Source organism: Ambystoma mexicanum, chromosome 1q (assembly GCF_040938575.1).
Source record: "Ambystoma mexicanum isolate Mex_15411 chromosome 1q, UKY_AmexF1_1, whole genome shotgun sequence".
Taxonomy (NCBI): Eukaryota; Metazoa; Chordata; class Amphibia; order Caudata; family Ambystomatidae; genus Ambystoma; species Ambystoma mexicanum.
In genome coordinates this window covers 387678596-387698670 of record NC_090922.1, presented here as the reverse complement: position 1 = coordinate 387698670, position 20075 = coordinate 387678596, and the positions used below count along the sequence as shown (strand labels likewise).

At 46.1% G+C, this 20075-nt stretch overlaps 1 protein-coding gene across 8 annotated transcripts in view; it reads right to left on the bottom strand.

Annotated features, from left to right (window-relative positions):
• Window positions 1–20075, bottom strand: part of CHD9 (chromodomain helicase DNA binding protein 9) — a 3201601-nt gene that overhangs the window by 2287909 nt on the left and 893617 nt on the right. For all 8 annotated transcript variants that reach the window (XM_069639531.1, XM_069639523.1, XM_069639522.1 and 5 more), the window contains one exon: window positions 5493–5614. In XM_069639531.1, coding sequence (XP_069495632.1) covers window positions 5493–5614 — 122 coding nt within the window. The remainder of the gene's footprint in view (window positions 1–5492; window positions 5615–20075) is intronic.

Here is a 20075-nt window from a genome sequence, read left to right as displayed (position 1 = left end):
GAAGCAGAGTGACCCTGGTTGTGGGTATATGGACAAGAAGACTTGGAATTTTTTGTTTGTACTTGTTGCATATATGTAGCTCTGGATGCCCAAACATTTTTAAAATATTTGTTTTAGTTTATTTGTGTTGTGGTCCCATTCCTGCTATTGAATCAGTAATATGCTGTTTGGTGTGGACTCCTGGAATGTGTTGGGTTTGATTGAACATGTGCCTCTGTATGCACCCATGCCATATTTGCTCAACTAGTGTCGACAGTGTGGGAATGTTCCTCCCCGTTTGTTTAAATGAAACTTGGCTGCTGTGTAGCCTTTGTTTATTAGAATGCTTTAGTTGTGGTGAAACGTTTGAGAACTGCCTACTGTTTCATTGATTGGCAGCAGTTTTAGCACATTTTTGTGCAGAGGGTAACTGGTGAGGTTTCCAACTCCCCTGTGCTCTGAGAGCTGCAGTGAGCACCCAACCCAACATTGGTATATCTGTTAATATCTCTTCTACTAACATATTCACTTCTTTCCCTTTAACATGTTTGCGAAAGATCACCACTTTGACTTCTCTTACCACCTTTTGAGAAACAACAACTAGATTGTCTAGGTCGCCTATTGCTTGTGACCACTGACTTGGGAGCCGCTCCTAATAGAGCAGATTTGCAGACATGCATACAGAATGAGGACAAGGCATCGCACGCACCATCATTCTTCGTAGTCTTATTACTGTGCAATCTTTCATGGATTTGGGGTCTGATAAAAAGGGACTCTGCGACAAAAGGGCCTCTGCTCTTGCCTGTGTATGGTAATCCATTCTCTTCTTGTATCTAGAAATGCTCCAAGACGTGTTTTGGTGTGGCTTAGGATTAAGTTTGATTTTTGTGCGCTCAGAAACCCTGTTGATGAAGAAAATCGATGGTCATTTGGATCTCTCAGCAGCATTGTGAGGAGCTTTCCTGTGTTATGAGCCAATAATCCAGATATGGGTAAACTTGAATCCCTTATCAGAGCAAGTGCACTGCCACCTTTGGGAACACGCAAGCTACTGATGTAATCCCAAATGGAAGGATCTTGAACAAAAAATGAGTTTGTCCACCTTGAATCTGTGGTACTGGCTATGACCCGAGTACATGGAAATCTGAAAGTATGCATCTTTCATGTCCAAGGGTGCCATTAATCCCATTGCTTCAACAGAGGCATTACCTCTTGTAGCGTGGCCATCCTGAATTTTTGTCGCTTGACAAACTGGTTTGCTGGCAGGCTAATTATACTGGTCTAATTGTTAGGTCTGATATGGAACTAGGAAAAACACTGAGTAAATACCTGTTTTTTCCTTAGTGGCAGTACTTTCTAAATCGCTCCTTTCAGCAATAGCGATCCACTTCTGTCTGCATTAGTTTTAGATGATGTGCTGCTAGTTTTCAATGGCATGGTGGTAAATCATGCAGCGTTAACAGCATTATGTAGTAAACAGCATTTGGATGTATTTGTTGGAAGAAGCTATGTTTCTAATAGAGTGCGTCCTACGGCAGTTTACGCATCCAAGATAAATATCCAGTGCCAATCCAAGTGAGGGAAAAGGGTACTATAATGAAATGGGCACACATGATTTAAATAAATGCCCTGCTCAATTCAAAAGACGAAGATTGCAATACATGATACATTGAGGACTGCATAAAGAGCTGGAGAGCTCTATGACAACATGCAATGAAAAGCTGACACTATTTAGCCATTTGCAGGTTAGACCTTTGGGGCTGTTGTATTATTATAAAAAGTATCTGGAACTGAAACAAATGGAGGGCTTTTCATACAGTTGACAGCGTAATTCTTACAAGGAATCCAAGGAAAAATAAACTTCCGACAGCCTTATGGAAAAGCATTGGGGGCTGTCAAACATTTGGAAATGTTCTTTAGAGAATGATTGCTATTCATATCAATTGCATGACTAGCCAAACAGCAAGGAGAAAACAAACAACATGTACTACAGACGTCCTCAGAAATCCCAGGTAAGGATAATAGACGTAAGGTGCTTTATTCATATCTTAAACAAAAATGGTGTGACATGGTAGGGATGACTATAACAAGGGCCTCCATACGCCTCCCTTGAGCTTCCGCGGGCTCCCTCTATACGAGCCCAGACACCCCTAATGACCAGAATGTCCCTGACATATTGTAACACAAGGTAGATGCCTAGCATGTAATTCTTCTTTATTTTGGGATGGAAATCTAAAGGCTGTGGCCGTTTCTATCTATTACCCTACAGGATTGTTTTTAAGGATATTTCAGGCCTGTTTTTACAGCCCAATGTCCCTACAGTTTCTATTCACCACCTCCATTTCTCCCTCTATATATATCTCCCCTCCCTTCCCTCCGTGAACTTCCTATTATTCCCACTCCTTTTTTATTCTGGTTCAACTCTATTACTCCCCTGTCGCTACCTACCTTATGGCATCCCTCCAAATCGCTTCTCCTCTCTCTAATCTCTCACTCTACACTTCCCACTGTCCTTTTCTCTCCCTACTCTCAATACCCTACCTACGCCGCTGTGCCTTGATCTTATTGATCTCCCCTATTATATCTCCCAACTCCTGTTTCTCTCCAGCTTTCCCACTACTGCTTTACACTCTCTCACCACCCGCCTACCATACACCCTCTATCACTTACACTCATTATTAGACCCTCTCTAAATCTTCTTTCTCTATTCATTTTATTTTCTCCTTGGATATTTGATATTGCTAGGGTCTCTGACCTGTCTCTGGTGATCAGTGGGCTAATCGCTGCCGCTGTAACGAGTGAGTTCTCCTCGGATGCTTACTCTAATCTCCACAATAGATTGGTTGTTACTACTGAGCCTGGGGAGAGCTGTTCGAGACTGCCTCTCTTCAACCCTCTGTTTTCCCTCCGGGTCTCTCGTACCTCCGGCTACCTTCTTTGGGACTTCTGGTCGCCACCAGAGCTTCCTGGGACTGTGTTCCGTCTCTTCGGGCTTCTCTCCTCTGCTTCCATAGCACCACTGCAGCTCTGCACTCTGCTGTACTGTTTGGTTCTTTTTTCCCGCTTCGTGCACGGCTCAAGCTGGACCCACAGAATACTCCCTCAGCGATTCACAGCATCCTCCACTCTCCTATATCTCCGGTCTGCTCACAAGATTTGAAACTCTGGCTCTATATGGATTCCACACCTGCTGCCTCTGCCAGCTGGGCTTGAAAACCTCTTCAGTCCATCATCTCTTCTCATACATTGTTGCCAGTCCCTCGCTGACAGACTGTCATAGTCCTTTGTGACTTTTGACACCTTACATTTGTATGCCACCTCGTACACATACTAGCCCAGTCAGTACTCTTTATGTCTTCTGTGAGCTTCTTCATCCTAGTACCTTCTGTTTGGGTTTATATCCCATCTACTAAAGTAATACATTGGTCTACTCTCAAGGAAGAAGTTGGATTGCAGGGGCCCGGTAGGATTGGGGGAGGGCTATGGAATGCTGGGTTGGCACGCTGTTCGGCTGTACCCCAAGTGGTCGTCCTTGTGCCCAGAGGGCGAATTCCCCTCCCCCCTCCATGAGGTACTCACCCATTAAACCACCCCCTGGGGGGATTATTGGGTAGCTGTCACACCTTCCTAGCCCCATGGGAAAGGGCTCCCTGTTGGGGAGAAGTGACAATAGCTGGCGAATCATCACAATGGCCACATGCTCCCTGGGCAAATCGTTGCCCAAGTGATCCCTCAAAGGGATTTCAATCTCTATTTGTGGCATGGCAGCCATGAGTTTATGCTGCTTGTTGTCCGTATTGGTTGCTTTAGGTGCTGATGAGTTTGTTTCCCAACTGGGTTTGGAAGGATTTCTATGTCTCTCATGCTCCCCTGCAGTCCCTTCCTACTCTGGTTTGTGTTGCTCCACTATTTTCCTGGGGACTGTCATGGTTGGGTGAAATCTTTTTTTGGCATGAAAAATCCTAGTCCATTCCATGCCTGGTCTCAATTCCATTTCTCTGGTTCCAGTAAGGTTTTCTTGGTTTCACCCAGCTGCATAGTGAGAGTTATAGTTCTGCAAAAGACAAAAGAGAACGGACAGGCATTGTGGAAGAGGTAGTGGTACCATCAGACAAATATAATGCACACTACATGGGAGAAGGGACTGGGCCCACCAACTCCTCCACTCCTCCTCTGGGGTAGAACAGGCTCTGGTATACACTCTGGTAGGCCGCCTACCCCAGGACGGTATCTCTGTTCCGCCCAACAGGTTGATTACCCTGACCATGTCACACAACCGTTCAAATAGAAGGTATCCCATTAGAATAAACATCCTAGATTCACTCACTTATAAAACACACAAGGAAGTGGCAGGTAGGACCGGAGTGGAAATAAAACACACAAGGAAGTGGCAAGGTAGGACCAGAGTGGAAATTAGGAATGTACGGACCCACGATGGTGGCATCAAATTTAAGTTTTTATCTTTCTCTAATAATAGGTGTGAGTATTTAAGCTGGAGAATCATTCACAGTGCACAAATTAATCCAGATAGCTTTTTCCCAGTAAATGCGTACAGAGGAGAAACCCTCTGGAGGCAAAAGATTGCACACAAACTCGGTTTACTGCACACAAACTCGGTTTACCTATCCAAGATAATGTTAAACATTACAATTGAATGATTCATTGATTATTTATAAAGCGCCTCTACACAAGTTCGAAGCGCAACAAGACATGAGGGTGGGGGAAAAGGGAGGACAAAACAAAAATGATCCTACTAGGCCTTGTGAGATTCGGAACATGCAAGTGCAGTAAGAGAAGTGCAGGGGAGAAGGGAGGGTAGCAGTGGGGGGGGGGGGGGAGAAGGGAGGGGAGCAGTGGGGGCGAGTGCCGGTCAGGGCGGAAGGGCCTGTGTGGAAAAAAGCGAGTGCCAGGAGAGGCCAGGTGAACAGAGCCAGGGGAAAGCAGAGAGTGCAGTGGAAGGAAGGCCCACAAGCCAAGTGCGAGGTAAGGGGCTGGAAGGGTTCCAAGAGTGCAGGCTCAGCCAGGCACATGCAGGGGGAGAGGCCTGGAAGGGCTGGTGCAAGTTGAGGAGGAACTGGGGGGTCTGGGAAGACCAAGTGCAGGGGTAGACTGGAATGGGGGGCCTGGTGCTCTAAAGACTCTGAAGGAACCAGGCAGCCAGCCAAGAAGCAGACAGGGACATTAGCAGGGGAGGGAGAGAGGGAAGGAAGAAGAGAATGGGAAGGTCTTGTGAAACTTCCGGAACTTAAGGAGATCCGGCTCAAGTCTGAGAGGGGCAGGGAGGCCCTCCCAGAGGGAGGCACCTGCGGAGAAGAGAGATCTACCCCCCCCACTCTCTACTTGAAAAAGCATCTGGTTTTCAGAGTTACACTAGACGACCAGAGGGATCTAGCAGGGAGGTATTTAGGGCGAGAGAGTCTAATTGAAATTTCCAAGACAGTGGCAAAGCACACAAAGATCTGCGTAACAAGGTTAACTCATTTGTGTTTACATCAATACAGCACAACACATACCTATTATACCAGTTGAAAAGGAGCCAGTTAAGTCCTTCCAGTTGGTATTCTCTGAGCTCGTTGCCATTCTTATAATTTCTGGACTGTTCGATCTGCTTCCATGAGTTCGAAAGAGGCCGATCCTTCACAACAGGTATAGATGAGAAAGTTTTAATAAGCTTGAGACACTGGTTTCATAAAATGATCTTTTGAACATAGATGATTACTATACATAGATGGCAGAATCTAGATAATACCTATGTAAGCCACAAAGTTCACCAAACATATATTTAAAATGCAGGCATTATCTGAGGAAACATAAGACAGGTGTTACAATGCAATCCATGGTAACTTGCCAAGATTAGGCAACAAGTCCACCCATCAGAGTCCACCTCAAACAAATCAGACTATGAATAACCAATTATTAACCTCTTGGTAGTGTTCTTTGTAATGGATTATTCCTTCCTCATCGTACATAGGTCTTCTCCAACACCATCCATATACAGAAATTAATACTGCCACCAGGAGGAGCAGTGTGCTCTGTATCTGCTCTAATGTGAGCCACTGAACAAAGATGATGCGAAATGTGATATGAGGGAACATTTATATAGAGTCAGCATTGCCCTATAACTTCGGTTCTATATTTTTCCCTATCGCTCAAGTGGCTGAGACCTCTCATAACAGCCGGAGGTGAAGAAGCTATCTGTAAAGAGGGAAGGACTGGGACTGGGAGGGAGATGATGAATCTTTGGGCAAAAGGGCTATTACATCAGAAAGAATACAGAGCAGTAATTAATATGCTTTTCAAATGGATTTCTTCTTTACAGAGATTCTGCATCTTAGATAGACTCCCAAAGCAGGAAAGAACTTGGACATCAGAGGAAAAGAACCACCGCCTGCAACAGGAAACTCTGGAGCACTGCTTAACAAAAGCAGGCGTCCTCACCAGATAACAAATCCACAAAGTATTGGTTGGCAAATGTATGCAACGGAGCCCACAGAGCTACCTGACAGATGTCCAAAACATGTACACCCCTCTGCCAGGCCTCTGGTAGAATTGACCTAGAGACCCTCAGGTAATTCTCTCCAGGGCCGATCGTAACAAAGGACAATCAGCGTGGATATGGTGCGAGTTGCAACAGCCATGCCCTCATGAGATCCAGAATAACCAATCAGCTGCTGGTAATATTTCGTTTTAGCTATTAGGTGGCCCTAAGGCACCACATATACATTTAAACTATTGCATTGCAGTGTAGCTAGGAAGGAGATGGAATATAAAGAGGGATACAAAGCTTGTAGGTGATATTGGTTATCTACTCATTGACTGCCCATGGCCATGCTAATCCCCATCGACATTGCCACCATTTCCTGCCCCTCTCAAAACACATCCTCCTGGGATCTCTGAGCGCACTTCATCCAGCAGTAACATTAGAATCTGTGCTCCAAGTGCCTGCCAGTGCTGTATCAATACGGTTTTCCGAGAGTTAATACCATATTTAAAGTTGTAAATGTGCTACTGATGTAATAAAAATGCCTTCATCAAGTTTGCCTTCAGCCAATTGATTTAACAGTAATACACATGTCCTTCACTGATGTTCTGCTAAAAACAAGCACTGGCAAAGCCAACTGTTTTGGGGTTGTGTATAGATTTTAGGCATTTGCCAGGCACTTGCTATTTGCCCAGGTACTCCCACCATTTTGCAGATGAAACCATTAATGGCCAGTTCATAGCATTACATCGGTGCCTGGCAAATACATATCCAATGCCTACACTAAAGCAAAAACTGTTGACACTGTCAATGCTTGTTCATGGTGTGACTTGGCCAAGAGAAAGTAGATGAGAGCCCTCTTGAGGCCCAGCCAGTGAAACCACTGCTTCACATTAGATAAATGAGGTGGAGGGTACAAAACAGAAAGATTAATCTTCTGTGATAGATTGAAATTCGAAAACTACTTTGGGAAGGAATGCTGGTCTACCCTTAGAGTTATTTCCTTATTACCCAAAACCTGATATGGAGGTTTTACAGACAGTCTAGAGGCCTCACACAACTAGAAATAAGGGTGAACAGAAAAATCATCTGAAGGATGGGATGAACAACCTCAAAGAATAGGAATAAAAGGGGTAAAACGGGGCTGCCATGAGAAACAGTCAAACAAGTTTCAAATCCCATCCAGCAACAATAAACTGGCTTGATGGAGACTGGTTAGATAGCCCCCGTAAAATAGGAAGAACAATGTGGAAGTAAAAGAACCAGCTCTGCTCGGGTCCCTCCTACAAGACCGCTTGCAGGCACAGGTGGACTTAGTGGCAGGCTTTCTAGCAGAAAGGAGCACATCTAAGACATAGTCAAACACATTCCACTCCTTACACCACAACGTCTCAGCAACCAAGAAATGTGAGGCTTTAGTGGAGGACCCAGCCCTCCAAATGGGAGTGCAGAGCCATACTTGCTGGCAGGCACCCAACATAACAAATGGACATGTCCAGGTGTTTAGGGTGCAGGTCTTCCAGGTCCAGACAGTGAAGATGATAGTGGACCAGAACTTCTGTAGTCTCCTGAGAACCTGCAGAATGACAGGAAGATATAGTAACTTGTAGAAAAGTGAGAGTTTCCACTGTACAACCATGGAGCATGAGAATGTTCACTTATTGGTGGCAATGCCAGAAATGTGGTAAACCTGAGGGTTCCCCAAAGGGCAAAGACCTTGTCCATAACTTGTTTGAAGAGCTTGAACTCATGATATTGATTTCTGCCTGCTTAAGGAATCTACAACTACAGCACTGTTTCAGGAAGACACGCAGCTGACAGAAGTCACTCTCCAGACCAGTCGCTTTGGTTTACTTCACAGAGGCGACTAAACCAACTCGCTTGTTTTCAAAATCAGGTTTCACTTGGCATGCACGGATGGAAGGGGAGGGACGGAGGGAGGAAGGCAATCATGGATAGACTGATGGCTTGCAGTTCCAGCAGATTCATGTGTTCATTAGCTTTGTTATGGCACCACAGTAATCAACAGATGCCCTCCTCCCCCAAGAACCAGTCACATTGTTGAATGAGTGACCCAACCATTCAGGGTGTCATTTGTGGCAACTGTGTATCGAGCGAGGCCAAGGATGTCAAAAAGGCTCTTCATTTGGTAGATCGTGCCACAGGGCACACCCAAAGGTGATCCTATGCGGTTCGATATCCTGAAACTGAGAACCCTGACAGCCAAACAGCCATTGGAGCAACCTCAGGCGCAACCATACCTCAGGCACTGCAAAGATGCAGTATGTAGTAAGACCCAGAAGACTCAAAGGCCCAGGCTGCGATCCGACTCTGGGTTTGGAATACTTGTACCAACTGCAAGCAATGTGCTACCCGTTGCTCAGGAGTAAAGGGCCTAACCAAAGGTGTGCAGAACTTTGAATAAGAGAATGTGATAGCGTGACACGGAACATCTTGAATTTCAGGCAAAGGTCCAAGCTGTGCAAAAGATGAAAGGTATAGGGCATGGTCTGGGGAGCATGCGAATGAGCCAGTTCTTTTAGGGAAAGATAGGAATCCATTCCCTTTGGAGACATGCGGCCACCACAGTTAATGGCTTAGTGAAGATTTGTGACTAATCCAGGGAATTTGTCCCTTCTCCGCAAGGGGGAGCCACACCCTTTCAGACTATGGAGGCGAGCATGTCATGTAAAACAATCACTAGGGGATTTGGGCAAGCTGGATGTCACTGGAGGCGATTTCCCCCTCAAGCTCTTAGGTGATAAAGACTCCCATGTGAACAAATCTGTACCATCTCAATTAAGCCACATGTCCAACAGGGTTGTTGCATACATGCAAGTTGATCACATTGCTAAAGAAGTGGGCCCTATAAAATGCTAGAGAGACAGAGAGAGACAGAGAGAGAGAGAGAGAAAGAGAGGGAGAGAGAGGGAGAGAGAGAGAGAGGGACTATGACACGACTGAAGCAGCAGACCAACGGGGCTGGACTGCGCACCCGAGTGAAGGAGGAATTTGGCGAACCGAAAAGGACAGTCTCCAACCAGAAGGCGCCAAAAGAGAGCCAAACGCTAAGCAAGTGGAACAAATACAAAGAGGCCTGGTGGGCCTAAAAACATACTGAAACTGAAAGAAAGACACAAGGGAGGAGGGGGGGATTTAAGACCCAGAATGGGGCTACTAGAAATCAAAGAGTAAGCAAACCGTCCTGAAGGGCTGAACTCCAAGCATATACCCAAGGATGGGCATACGAAAACCTGAAAGAAGCAAAAACAACCAAGAGGGTTATAAGATACATTCCTCAAGAGGGGACTACTAGAAACCAATGAGTAAACCTCTCCGAGGTGCTGAACCAAAAGTCTATATCCCAGGAGGGGTGATGTAAAACTTGAAAAAAGCAGAAACAGCCAGGAGGGTTGTCTATAAAAGACACTTTCCTCAAGATCAGACCCTGGAGGGAGCTACTAAAAAACAAAGAATTAGTAAATCAGTTCAAGTGGCTGAACCCAAAGCCTATATCGTAGGAGGGGTGACCTAAAAATTGAAAGAAACCACCACAGGGGTTGTAGGTGAAAGACATTCCTCAAGACAGAGACTTTGGCCCGAGAGGTCTGAGCCCAGTCCGGGTTAAAACCTGCATCCACACAGAGGGTTAACTGTAAGCAGTTACATGAAATGGAGTCACTTGGCCCCAGTCAGGCCACCCACAAATATAACCCAGCTGATATCTAATCACCCTGGAAGACAGGACAAATAACAGGGAAAGAAAAGGTGAATGTTTCAAGATCGGGTTTGTCAGTTGAGTGCCAACTTATCCGAATTGAGCAGCTCGTTGTGGAGGAACGCAGGAGTTTATTCTTTGTGCTCTTGTTACATAAAATGAACTGCTGATTTGTTTGAACTGTACAAGAAAGCTGAAGCTTAGCAGGTAAAGAGGAACATTATTTTCTTTTGGATTTTGTAGGAAACTTCAGGAACATATTTTTCTAAGTGCATTTGTGAAGTGCAGGACATTCGGCAACAGGAATTTCACCTCTGGCTCTCCCAGACTTGTGCTGCGCTCAAATAGCAGGACTGCACCTGGAAGGTTAAAAAACCTAAGCCAGCGTGATAGCCCATGCATTTGAAGTGTGTTTGTGAAGTATAGCACAGTCTGCAGTTTGACAGGGAACGGGTACCGAGTGCAGTGAGCTCCAGGGCTAGTGCATTTTATTGAACTGCTGTCCGTCAGTGCACGGCGCAAACTAACAATGGTGGTGAGAAACAGAAGTAAAATGGTATCATACAATTTGAGAAATAAAGCTGTCTCAACAGTCAAACCTGTTAAGGAACGGACTAGTAATGATCTACTAAATTCCTGCAGTGGGGATAAAATCATAGTACTATCTAATGGGAAAATACTTCATCTTTGTTATTCCTTTTCTGGCAGAAATAGCTCATCCCCCCCACTGGCAGCAATCAAAATGGGCACAGGTATGACCGAGGCCCTTGCAAATGAGCAAACAGCATTTAACCAATTGCCTTTGGGTTATTTACTGCCACGCCTGATTTGTTTGCTGAAAGTGTGGACGCTGAACCATTCAACGTAGGAAAAAGCAGTGGCTGTGAACTCCTAAGTGCGATCTCCACCTTACAATTTGCTGCAAAAATGATTCTAAACATTGTGTGGTAGAAATTAATAGTTACTCACTGTAGTGACTAACGTACTCTTAGTCCATAGTCCCCTTTCCTACATACTGCATAGGCGTCCCTCACTAGGGACGGGAGACGGAACCTTTTTCACCAGAAAAAAACGTCTTCCCCTTTAAATTTAGAGGCGCACGGCCCTGGGAGCATGCGCTCCCCACTCCCAGTCCCCACTGACGTGTCGACAATATTTAACATTGCCTAATGACACCAGTATTATTAGGGGGGAGGATGGTGGGACATATGGAGGAAAAGGGACTATGGACCAAGAGTATGTTAGACACTACGGTGAGCAACTATTAATTACTCTTCCGTCCCGTCCCCTTTCCTCCATACTGCATGGGCGATTAGAACTGAATGTAGCCCCATGGTGGAGAGGAGACCCTCCTAAAGGAAACAGATTCCTTAAAACCACATGTCCGAAAGCCGTGTCCGACTTGGAGCCGGTGTCCAAACAGTAGTACTTACAGAAAGCCAAAGGGGTGGCCGCCCTAGGGATGACCTGCCATTGGAAAGCAATGGCCGTGGCCTTGACTCGTGGGTGTGCATGTTAGCTGGAAGTGGCTTGTGCTGCCCCTCGTAGGCCTCCTTAATGGCCGAAACCATCAACCTTGCTATAGAGGCCTTGGATGCCTGATAACCAGGCCTTGAGCCCTCAAGGGTGACAAACAGGTCGACCGACTTGCGGAAGCCCTTGGTCCTGTCCAGATAGAATTTCAGAGCACGTCTGACATCCAGACAGTTCAAGACCCTCTGAGACTTGTCCTTAGGGTCAGCAAAGAATGTAGGTAAGACTATCTCCTAATCCGTGTGAAAAGTAGTGTAGGATTTTGAAGCCATCAGAGCCTGGATCTCGTCTGCGAGCAGAGGTGAGGCCCACCAACAGAGCTGTCTTAATGGTGACCAACCTGATGTCCGCGGACGCCATTGGCTCGAACGGCTTGTCCGCCAAGGCACCCAACACTACAATGAGGTCCCACACGGGGTGTGGTTTTTTGATGGGCGGGTAGAGCCTGGAGAGGTCTGCTAAATGTCGCTTGACCACCGGGTTGGAAGAGGAGAAGACGTCCTCCTCCGAATTTCTGTAAGCCCCTATGGATCCCAAATATGTGCAGCATGTGTCCACCTGCACGCCTGAGTGAGCAAGGTGTGCCGAGAAGGAGAGCCCATCATCCAACGTGCACGTAAGGGGGTTGATCTCTTTAGGGTCCGCCCAGTGACAGAACCTAGTCCATTTACTCTTGTACTGGCTCCTAGTAGCCTTGCTCCTATCGCCCTCAATGATCTCTAGGTTAGCCTGTGATAGGCTCAGGTGTTTCAGCGTGACCTGCTCCTGAAGCACGCTGCAAGGGCTAATTTCTGAGCGGCGGGGTGGATGACCCTGCCCCCCTGCTGCGCCGGAAGATGAGCTGGACCAATCGGTAGGTGAATGGGTGGCCTGGTGTGCGGTGTGGAAACCAGAGCATTAGGCTGCAGCGGAGGCTGGTGTGGAACTGCCTCAACTATGGGAGGCTGGGGAGCCGGAATCGAAGGAGCCGGCGTGTTCAGCACTGGGGCCTGCAGCGTTGGAGCCATAGGAGGAATGACTACAGGCGCAGGCAGGCAGAGGCATATCTGAGGATGGTCCCCATCTGAGGAGATCTCATGAGAGTGAGGAGCTTTTCAAAGAACCAGTCCTCACAGGCTGGTGGGGTGGCAGATGATGTTGACGGGGTAGCAGGCGGCTGCTGGGCTGGTGTGTATGCTATCTAGCTGGTTGCGGGGTAAACCTGCCCTGCAATGCTGATGGATAAGCTGTAGGCCACGTACCTGGTTGGCAGCAGTCCCACCTTGTAACTTGTTCTCCTACCTGCTCCGTTTCTCAGAGCGGTATCGGACGAGCAGCCATCTTGCCTGGTGCTGTGGCCATCTTGTTGCGCTGCATACCACTTGCCGAAGTCGTGGTGCTTGGTTCACTGGGCCTGGCCTCCTCCATGACTCTTGGCGGTGGGGCATGAGACCTACCCTGCACCTCAGGCCGGTGCCTGGTAGGCGCGTCACTGGTAGTGCTGCATGCAGGCGCCCCCTCGGACATGTTGGCGGTACAAGGGCGTAGCCCCTCAGGTGTACAGCCGGTAAAAGAACCTTGAGGTCCCTCAGCACTGACTCCGAAAGGATTTACAGACTCTTCGGCCTGACGGGCGGTAGCTGAACTAGCTTTGGTACCCGTGCTGGTGCGGGAACCTGAGAGGTTCTTCCCGCTCTGCGTGTCTTTAGGAAGGAGTCGTCCTTGCGGGGTGAGCTGGAAAAAAGAAGCCCTCCCTTGGGCCTTGACTTATGTCTGACAAAGTTATTCAAGTCCTCTGGAGGCGACTTCTTGAAGAGCTCCCTCCAACTAGCTAGTCTGTTCTTCAGAGCACACTGTATAAGTGCGTTGCACGTAGTACAACCCTCCAATCCGTGATCGGGGCCAAGGCAGCAGAGGCAAAGAGCGTGAGGAACGGATGTAGTGAAGAGCCCCATACAGGCTGGACACCTGATGAAGTCAACATGTGCCAGGGAGGAGCGTGGCGCCAGAGGACAGAGTACCTGATTAATAAAAGAAGACAAAAAGACAGAAGAAAGTATCCAGGGAAGAGTGTGTGGTATTACATGGCCGAAGCCAAACCCAGGAGCGCTGGTGAAATCGGCACGTTCCCGTGCCTCTAGATTTAAAGGGGGAGATGTTTTTTTCTGGAGAAAAAGGTTCCGTCTACCGTCCCTAGCGAGGGACGCCCATGCAGTATGGAGGAAAGGGGACGTGACTTAAGAGTATGCATGAGGCAATACACCTCCATGGTGATACATTACAGCATATTGAGACCCAGATTAAAGCGAGTTAAAAACATCAAGTTGCTCTACAAATCACAGATAGAGGGTCCCACTATGTTATCATTACTCCCCATATAAGCTGAACATACTTAGGACATTGGTACTAAAAGAGATGGTGTAGACATGTACACTGGGGAGCCCTTGTCCCCTGTGTGGGACAGAGGGTCACCCGCAGTGAGATCCTGCTTGACCTGTCCCCTAGGAAGGGGTTTGTGTAGTGGGCTCACCTCCCAAGTCTCAAAAGTGGTGACTCCCCCTTGGGAAGAAGGGATTTGTCACAGATTGTATTGAACTGTCCTAGATTTAAATTATAATTTTAAGTGTCTGAAAATAATGTTGTGGCATAATGCATTTCCGCATGCATCTTGCGGCAATAAACAATCCCACAGTAATCAAAAATATATGCATTAAGATAATTAACCATTTGGGTGTGGAGTACGTTAGACACAAGTTTAATGTTCATCCATTGAAATTTGAATAGGTAAAATGATTGGCCAAATGACTGTATTTTTGAAAATTGTGTTTTATTGGGCACATGACAATAATTATTCTACCTTTGCAGGTATTTTGCTATTGGTAATTGGTAGCAAGCTAGGAATGGGTATTTGGCTATTGAGAGGGGTTACTCCATCATAATGTGATCCAGAAAGTTTTAGAATCTGATGAAATGTCAGTTCCAAGTACATCTGTCAGAAGTGAGGTGGATTATAGCGATGGAGTCCATGGTGGTCTTTGGCATCTAAATTTTGACTTTGATTTAACTACAGATGTAGTGAATGAGCAAAGAGCTATTTGCTGTGAATGTGGTCATGTATTTTGTAACTGGCTGCTCAGATTTTCATTCTTTTGGGAAAAACAATTACTCTGGTATTTAAATCAAGAACACATACATGCTTGCAGATGTATGAAGTTTCTCAGGAGGACTGGAAGGTTCCGATTTGTAGTTGGAGAGTTTGTCAGAATAAGAGAAAGCTAATTATTTGATATTGTCATTAATGAAAACAAGGGCTCTTAAGAGCCATCAAATAAGCGCAGGGTGAGATATACTGAAATAGAAAATAATATTATGCTACTTATTTTAAGAATAGCAGATGTGCCATGGGAATGTTGGGGAGTTTAAAAAAATATGTCATACTTAAACACAGCTTCCATATGTTAGGTTGGCATTCCTGAAAATGACTTAATTTGTTGTATTTGCTACTGAAAAGACTAGCAAAGCTCACAATGTTTTCAAGGAGTAGTGCATTGCCGGCATCAGTCAAATGCATCTCTTCAGGTTTATAAAGGTTAGATATTTAAAACTGGATGTTGGTATTGGAAATCGAGGACATCCCATGGTTAGCGAGAAAAGCAGAAAATAATGCGTTTCTGCACTTCCATTTTTGTCTGTATTATATTAGAACAAATCAAAGTGATATGAGGGAGCGGTTCCATAAGTTTCACCAAATCATATTTCATGATCAAACAGAGAAACCCCATTTCCGTTCCCCAAATCACTACTACCGCAATGTTGGTGTGTCACATCCATTTGTTTCTTGACACTCGTAGAGTGTAATTTTGGCAAAACCTGACCCAATTCATTCTTCTCATGCCAAAGCAATTAATTTTAGAATTTGGAAAATTCAGATAACCATTCAAAAGAAAGCAAAGATCTGCGATATATCATTAACCAATAGATCCATCGATCAAATCAATAGCCAAACAGGTTTACCTTGAGGCTTCATGTCTTCACTCTGGGGTTGATCTGAGGGAAGTGAAAGCTGATGTCTTAGTGCTGACTGTTTATGTTTGAGAGGGAAATACTGTGTGTGTGTGATTGGTTGTTATAGGTGTTTATTCTGTATTGTGATTTGCATAGGTGGAGTATAAAAGTATGATTTCATGGCACACATTTTGGGAAGCAGTACATTCCAATCACCAATGAATGTTAGTGATTTATTGTCCATTTTATAATATTTGGGAGTTCTGTCTTATTTCTATGTTGCTGGTTCCAAGGTTCAGTTAAGGAGCACCATTTTGAGCTGGCTTGTCACTGTGCTGTAGACATTAGACCAGCTATTTAAGCACAACAATCACTTTCAAGTCAAATTTCTTACTCTAAATACACCAAGTCGTTCGGCTGTATCAAAGTCAATCACAAATAAAAGCAGCTCTGCAATTTCATTTATTTGTGATGTGACTTTGACCCAGCTGAAAGCCTTGGTGTATTTAGAGTAGGACATGTGCCTTGCAAGTGATTGTTCTGAAGAAATAGTTGCTGATATTTGTATAGGTGCAATTTAATGTAGTGTATGGGACTACCTGGAAAAGTATATAACACCATATTAATATGTAGTGTTCGAAATGAGTGAAATTATACAGTACTGAAATTGTGAATGATTTCAAAATGTTGTAGGAGTGAACGTGATGATTTATATGCTGTGCATTGTTAAATTATACATTTTAAAGGGGTTGGAAAGTTGTTGGATTAGTGTTTGCAATTGCAAAATATGTAAAACATCATAAGTATTTGTTTTTTTGGCCATTTGGACGATGTGTAACAAATGTCTAATTTCTTTGCTTTAGTGCTTCAATTTTTAAAAAACATTTGTTTATTCGAGTTTTCAGTTTGTATAAAGAATAAAATGCAGTATGTGCATCAACTAGTATCAGAATATGATTAAAAACAGGGTACATCGGATAACATACCAACCTCACCACCCACCCTCCAGGAATCCCCCACCTAACCAAATTGTCCCCCCCCGCCACCACCCCCCCCTTATGAATATTTTGCCCGACCCACTTTTCCCCCTCAGGAGGTTTTCAAGTGTGCAGAGGAATGTAACTCATTTAGCAGCTGGGCCCAATCCACATCACCCCTTCCTCCAACTCGTGGTCCCTGGTTCTTTATAAAATATCCAACTCTGCCATCAACCACCTGCGGATATCCTCCTTCCAATGCACCACAGACGTGTCCTGGGGCTTCTTCCGCCTTTTTGCTAGTATCAGCATGAACTGGGCCAATCTGTTTCATGTTTTATGCTGCCGCCCCCCGGGGGTAGGCCCCATAGATACACCACCTGTAAGTGCCCTGCAAGTGTCTGCTGTTGGGCTGGAGAGACTGGTCCACTGCTGCTGGATGAACTACGCTCAGGAATGAACTTTTGCAGTCTGCGCTGAATCTCCATGCTCAAGAGGAAGCTTTGTGTGCTGTTTTAGCGGCGAAATGCCAGTAAGCACCCTACTGGACTTCGATACACCTTTCGGCTACACTCGAAACTTGAGTCAAGCAGTTTGTTAACTTTCGAGGTCACTGCCTGCCAATAGCGTGCAACAACAGAGTATCCCCATAGCATGTGCCAATTACCTGCCAGCCCAGTCCCACATTGGGGGCAGTCCCACATCGGGGGCAGTCCTGACTTAAGTAGTTTTTCATTGCATGTAATTTGACCACGGGTCACATAAATCCTATGTAGGATAGTACATTGGAAGAGCTGGAAACTAGCATTCCATGAAACCTTACGTACTTGCTCCAAGATATTTGCCCATTCCCCTTCCGAGATTGGACACCTCATAACCCTCTCACACTTACTCCTAACCACCAGATCCGTCGAGGGGCATTCACTCTGCAATGCCCGATAAATTCGAGAGATCTTGGCCCCCGCCACCATCCCGTGTGAGTAATGCCTGCATAAGTGGGTTTGTACTTGGCTCCCCTGGAATTTACTTCCATATGGCATCTAGTCGCCGTCCTGTATGTTAGAAATGCCCCTTTGGGACCCTCATATAGAGCGCTCCACTCAAACGGCATTAGTCTCACGCACTCAAACAAGTCTCCCACCGTATGACACCCCTTGTCGCCCAGGTCAGAGATCTCTTTCCTCCTCAGTGGTGAGTGACGCCTTGGGTCCACACTGCACGGCAGGCTGGCGTCATATAAAACCGTCTCATGAGGTTTCCCCAGAAGCTTCTTTCAGAGTGCCCTCAACAGTTGAATTACATTAATAGCCCCTTTTCCTCCCACTGTGCTCACAGCAAATCTATTCCCTGCCGATGAGCTGGAAGGTCTCCCAATAACCCAGTCAGCAATTCCCCCCTCGTGTCCGCCTACACCAGTAGCATCTGCAACTGTGCTGCTATTAAGTAGCGCTCATAGTGTGGCAAATTGAGACCCCTTCCAGGCACAGACATCGCAAGACTGCTAGTGAGACCCTCCTCCTCTCTGCATATCACAAGACTTCCCAAACTTCTCATCTAACATCTTGAAAAAAAACATCTTAATGCCATAAGGGTTACTGGAGAAATAGTAGAGCACCCTCTGGATTATTTTACAGAGTGCCACCCTCCCCATTTATGATATTGGTAGCTTTTCCCAAAATTGAATCAAATCTATTATCCCTGTGTTATACACAAATGTTTCCTCCATATCATGAAAAAATTGGATTCCCAGGTATCAAAATGATTCCTCTTCCCATCTTATCCCCCAACCTGGGAGGGCAGAAAGGTTGTGGCTGTCGAGACCCGCAAGTGGAAACAGTACAGACTTGTCTTTATTAATGCGGAATCCCAACAGCCTACACAAATCTCCAGAAGCATTGGCAAGTTGTCACGTGGGTTCCTTACAAATAGAAACAAGTTGTCTGCTGCATATAGCAAGACAATATGCCTAACCCCTCCTGCTAATATCCCTGCTTCACTCATCTCCTTCCTGAGAAACTGCACCATGTCATTGAGAACAAGATTGGCAAGATCGGGCACCCATCACGTCCCTCTGCCCAGCATAAACTGCAGTGAAACCCAATTGTTAGTTTTCACCCTCTCCACCGGCCTATTGTATAAGAGCCGTAATAATCGGCAGATGTTGTCCCCAAGCCCAAAGGTTCTATACAACTTAAACAGCCATTCAAATTCCTGCGAGTCAAAGGCCTTTATCGTATCGAAGAATGCCAATGCCATTTCCCCCCTAGAATCTTTAACCTGGTCCATCACATGATGCAGGTGGCACAAGTTCATCGTAGTATTCCCCCCACCCCCCTGTGAATCTGCACTGGTCTGGGTGTACCAATATCAGAGCCACCCTAGATAGTCTAGTGACCAGGATCTTGCCCAGAACCTTCATGTCAAAATTTAGTAGCATAATAGGATGGTAGAATGCGCAGTCCAGGGGGTCCTTCTGTTCTTAACAGGATTGTTATTACTGCCTCCCTCATCGAAGGTGGGAGAACCACTATTTTGAAGGCCTACTTTTTTCAGCGCAGGGGCCAGGAGGTCTCTGTACTTGCAGTAGAACTGTACCAGAAAACCGTCACCGGGAGACCTGCTTTTCTTCACAGACTGTAGCGCACAGCATATGTCCGAAAACTCGATGGGGCCCTCCAACCCTTCACTAAGGTTCCTAGCTAGAACCGGCAGCTGAATCAAGTCCAGCAGTTCTTCCACCTCTGCTTCGGAGTACATGCCCTCACTTGTGTACAGGGATTCATAGAAGAGCCTGAATGTCTCAATCATCTCCTGGGTGCTGGTCAAATCCCCACCGAATCCCGTCAGATTTGTGTGGTGGGTTGTTAGGGTTGTTCCCGGCAGATCAACCATGCCAATAACTGCCCAGCCTTGTCCCCTTCCCCATGAACCTGCACATCCCACCTGCTCCCATCAAAGCTCAATAGCGAAGCCTGTGTCTCGCAGCGAGAAGCGAATGCCTTTGCCAATTACTCCCCTGTTCGCGGCGCCTGCGCCAAATGCCTCTCCAGCTCTGACACCACCCCCTCTATCTTCCGCAATGTTTCATGTAGTGTCTGTCGTACCCCAGTTATCTTGGATATACAGACCCCCCTGATTGCTGCCTTGAAAGCCTCCCACAGGGTCGCGCTGACTCCACCGACCCCTCATTAATCTAAACAAAACTGCACTATCCCCCACGTAGCGTTTGTCCAAATGCCACATCTTCCAGGGCTGTGGCTTGTAAACAACATGACCACATCAGCGGTCTCCGCCCCAATCCCTGCAGCTGCGTCACCATGGGTGAGTTATCTGAAACTACTTTTCCCAGGTATTCCGTGTTGTCAAAGGAATTAAAATCTTCTGCCCCCACAAAGATATAGGC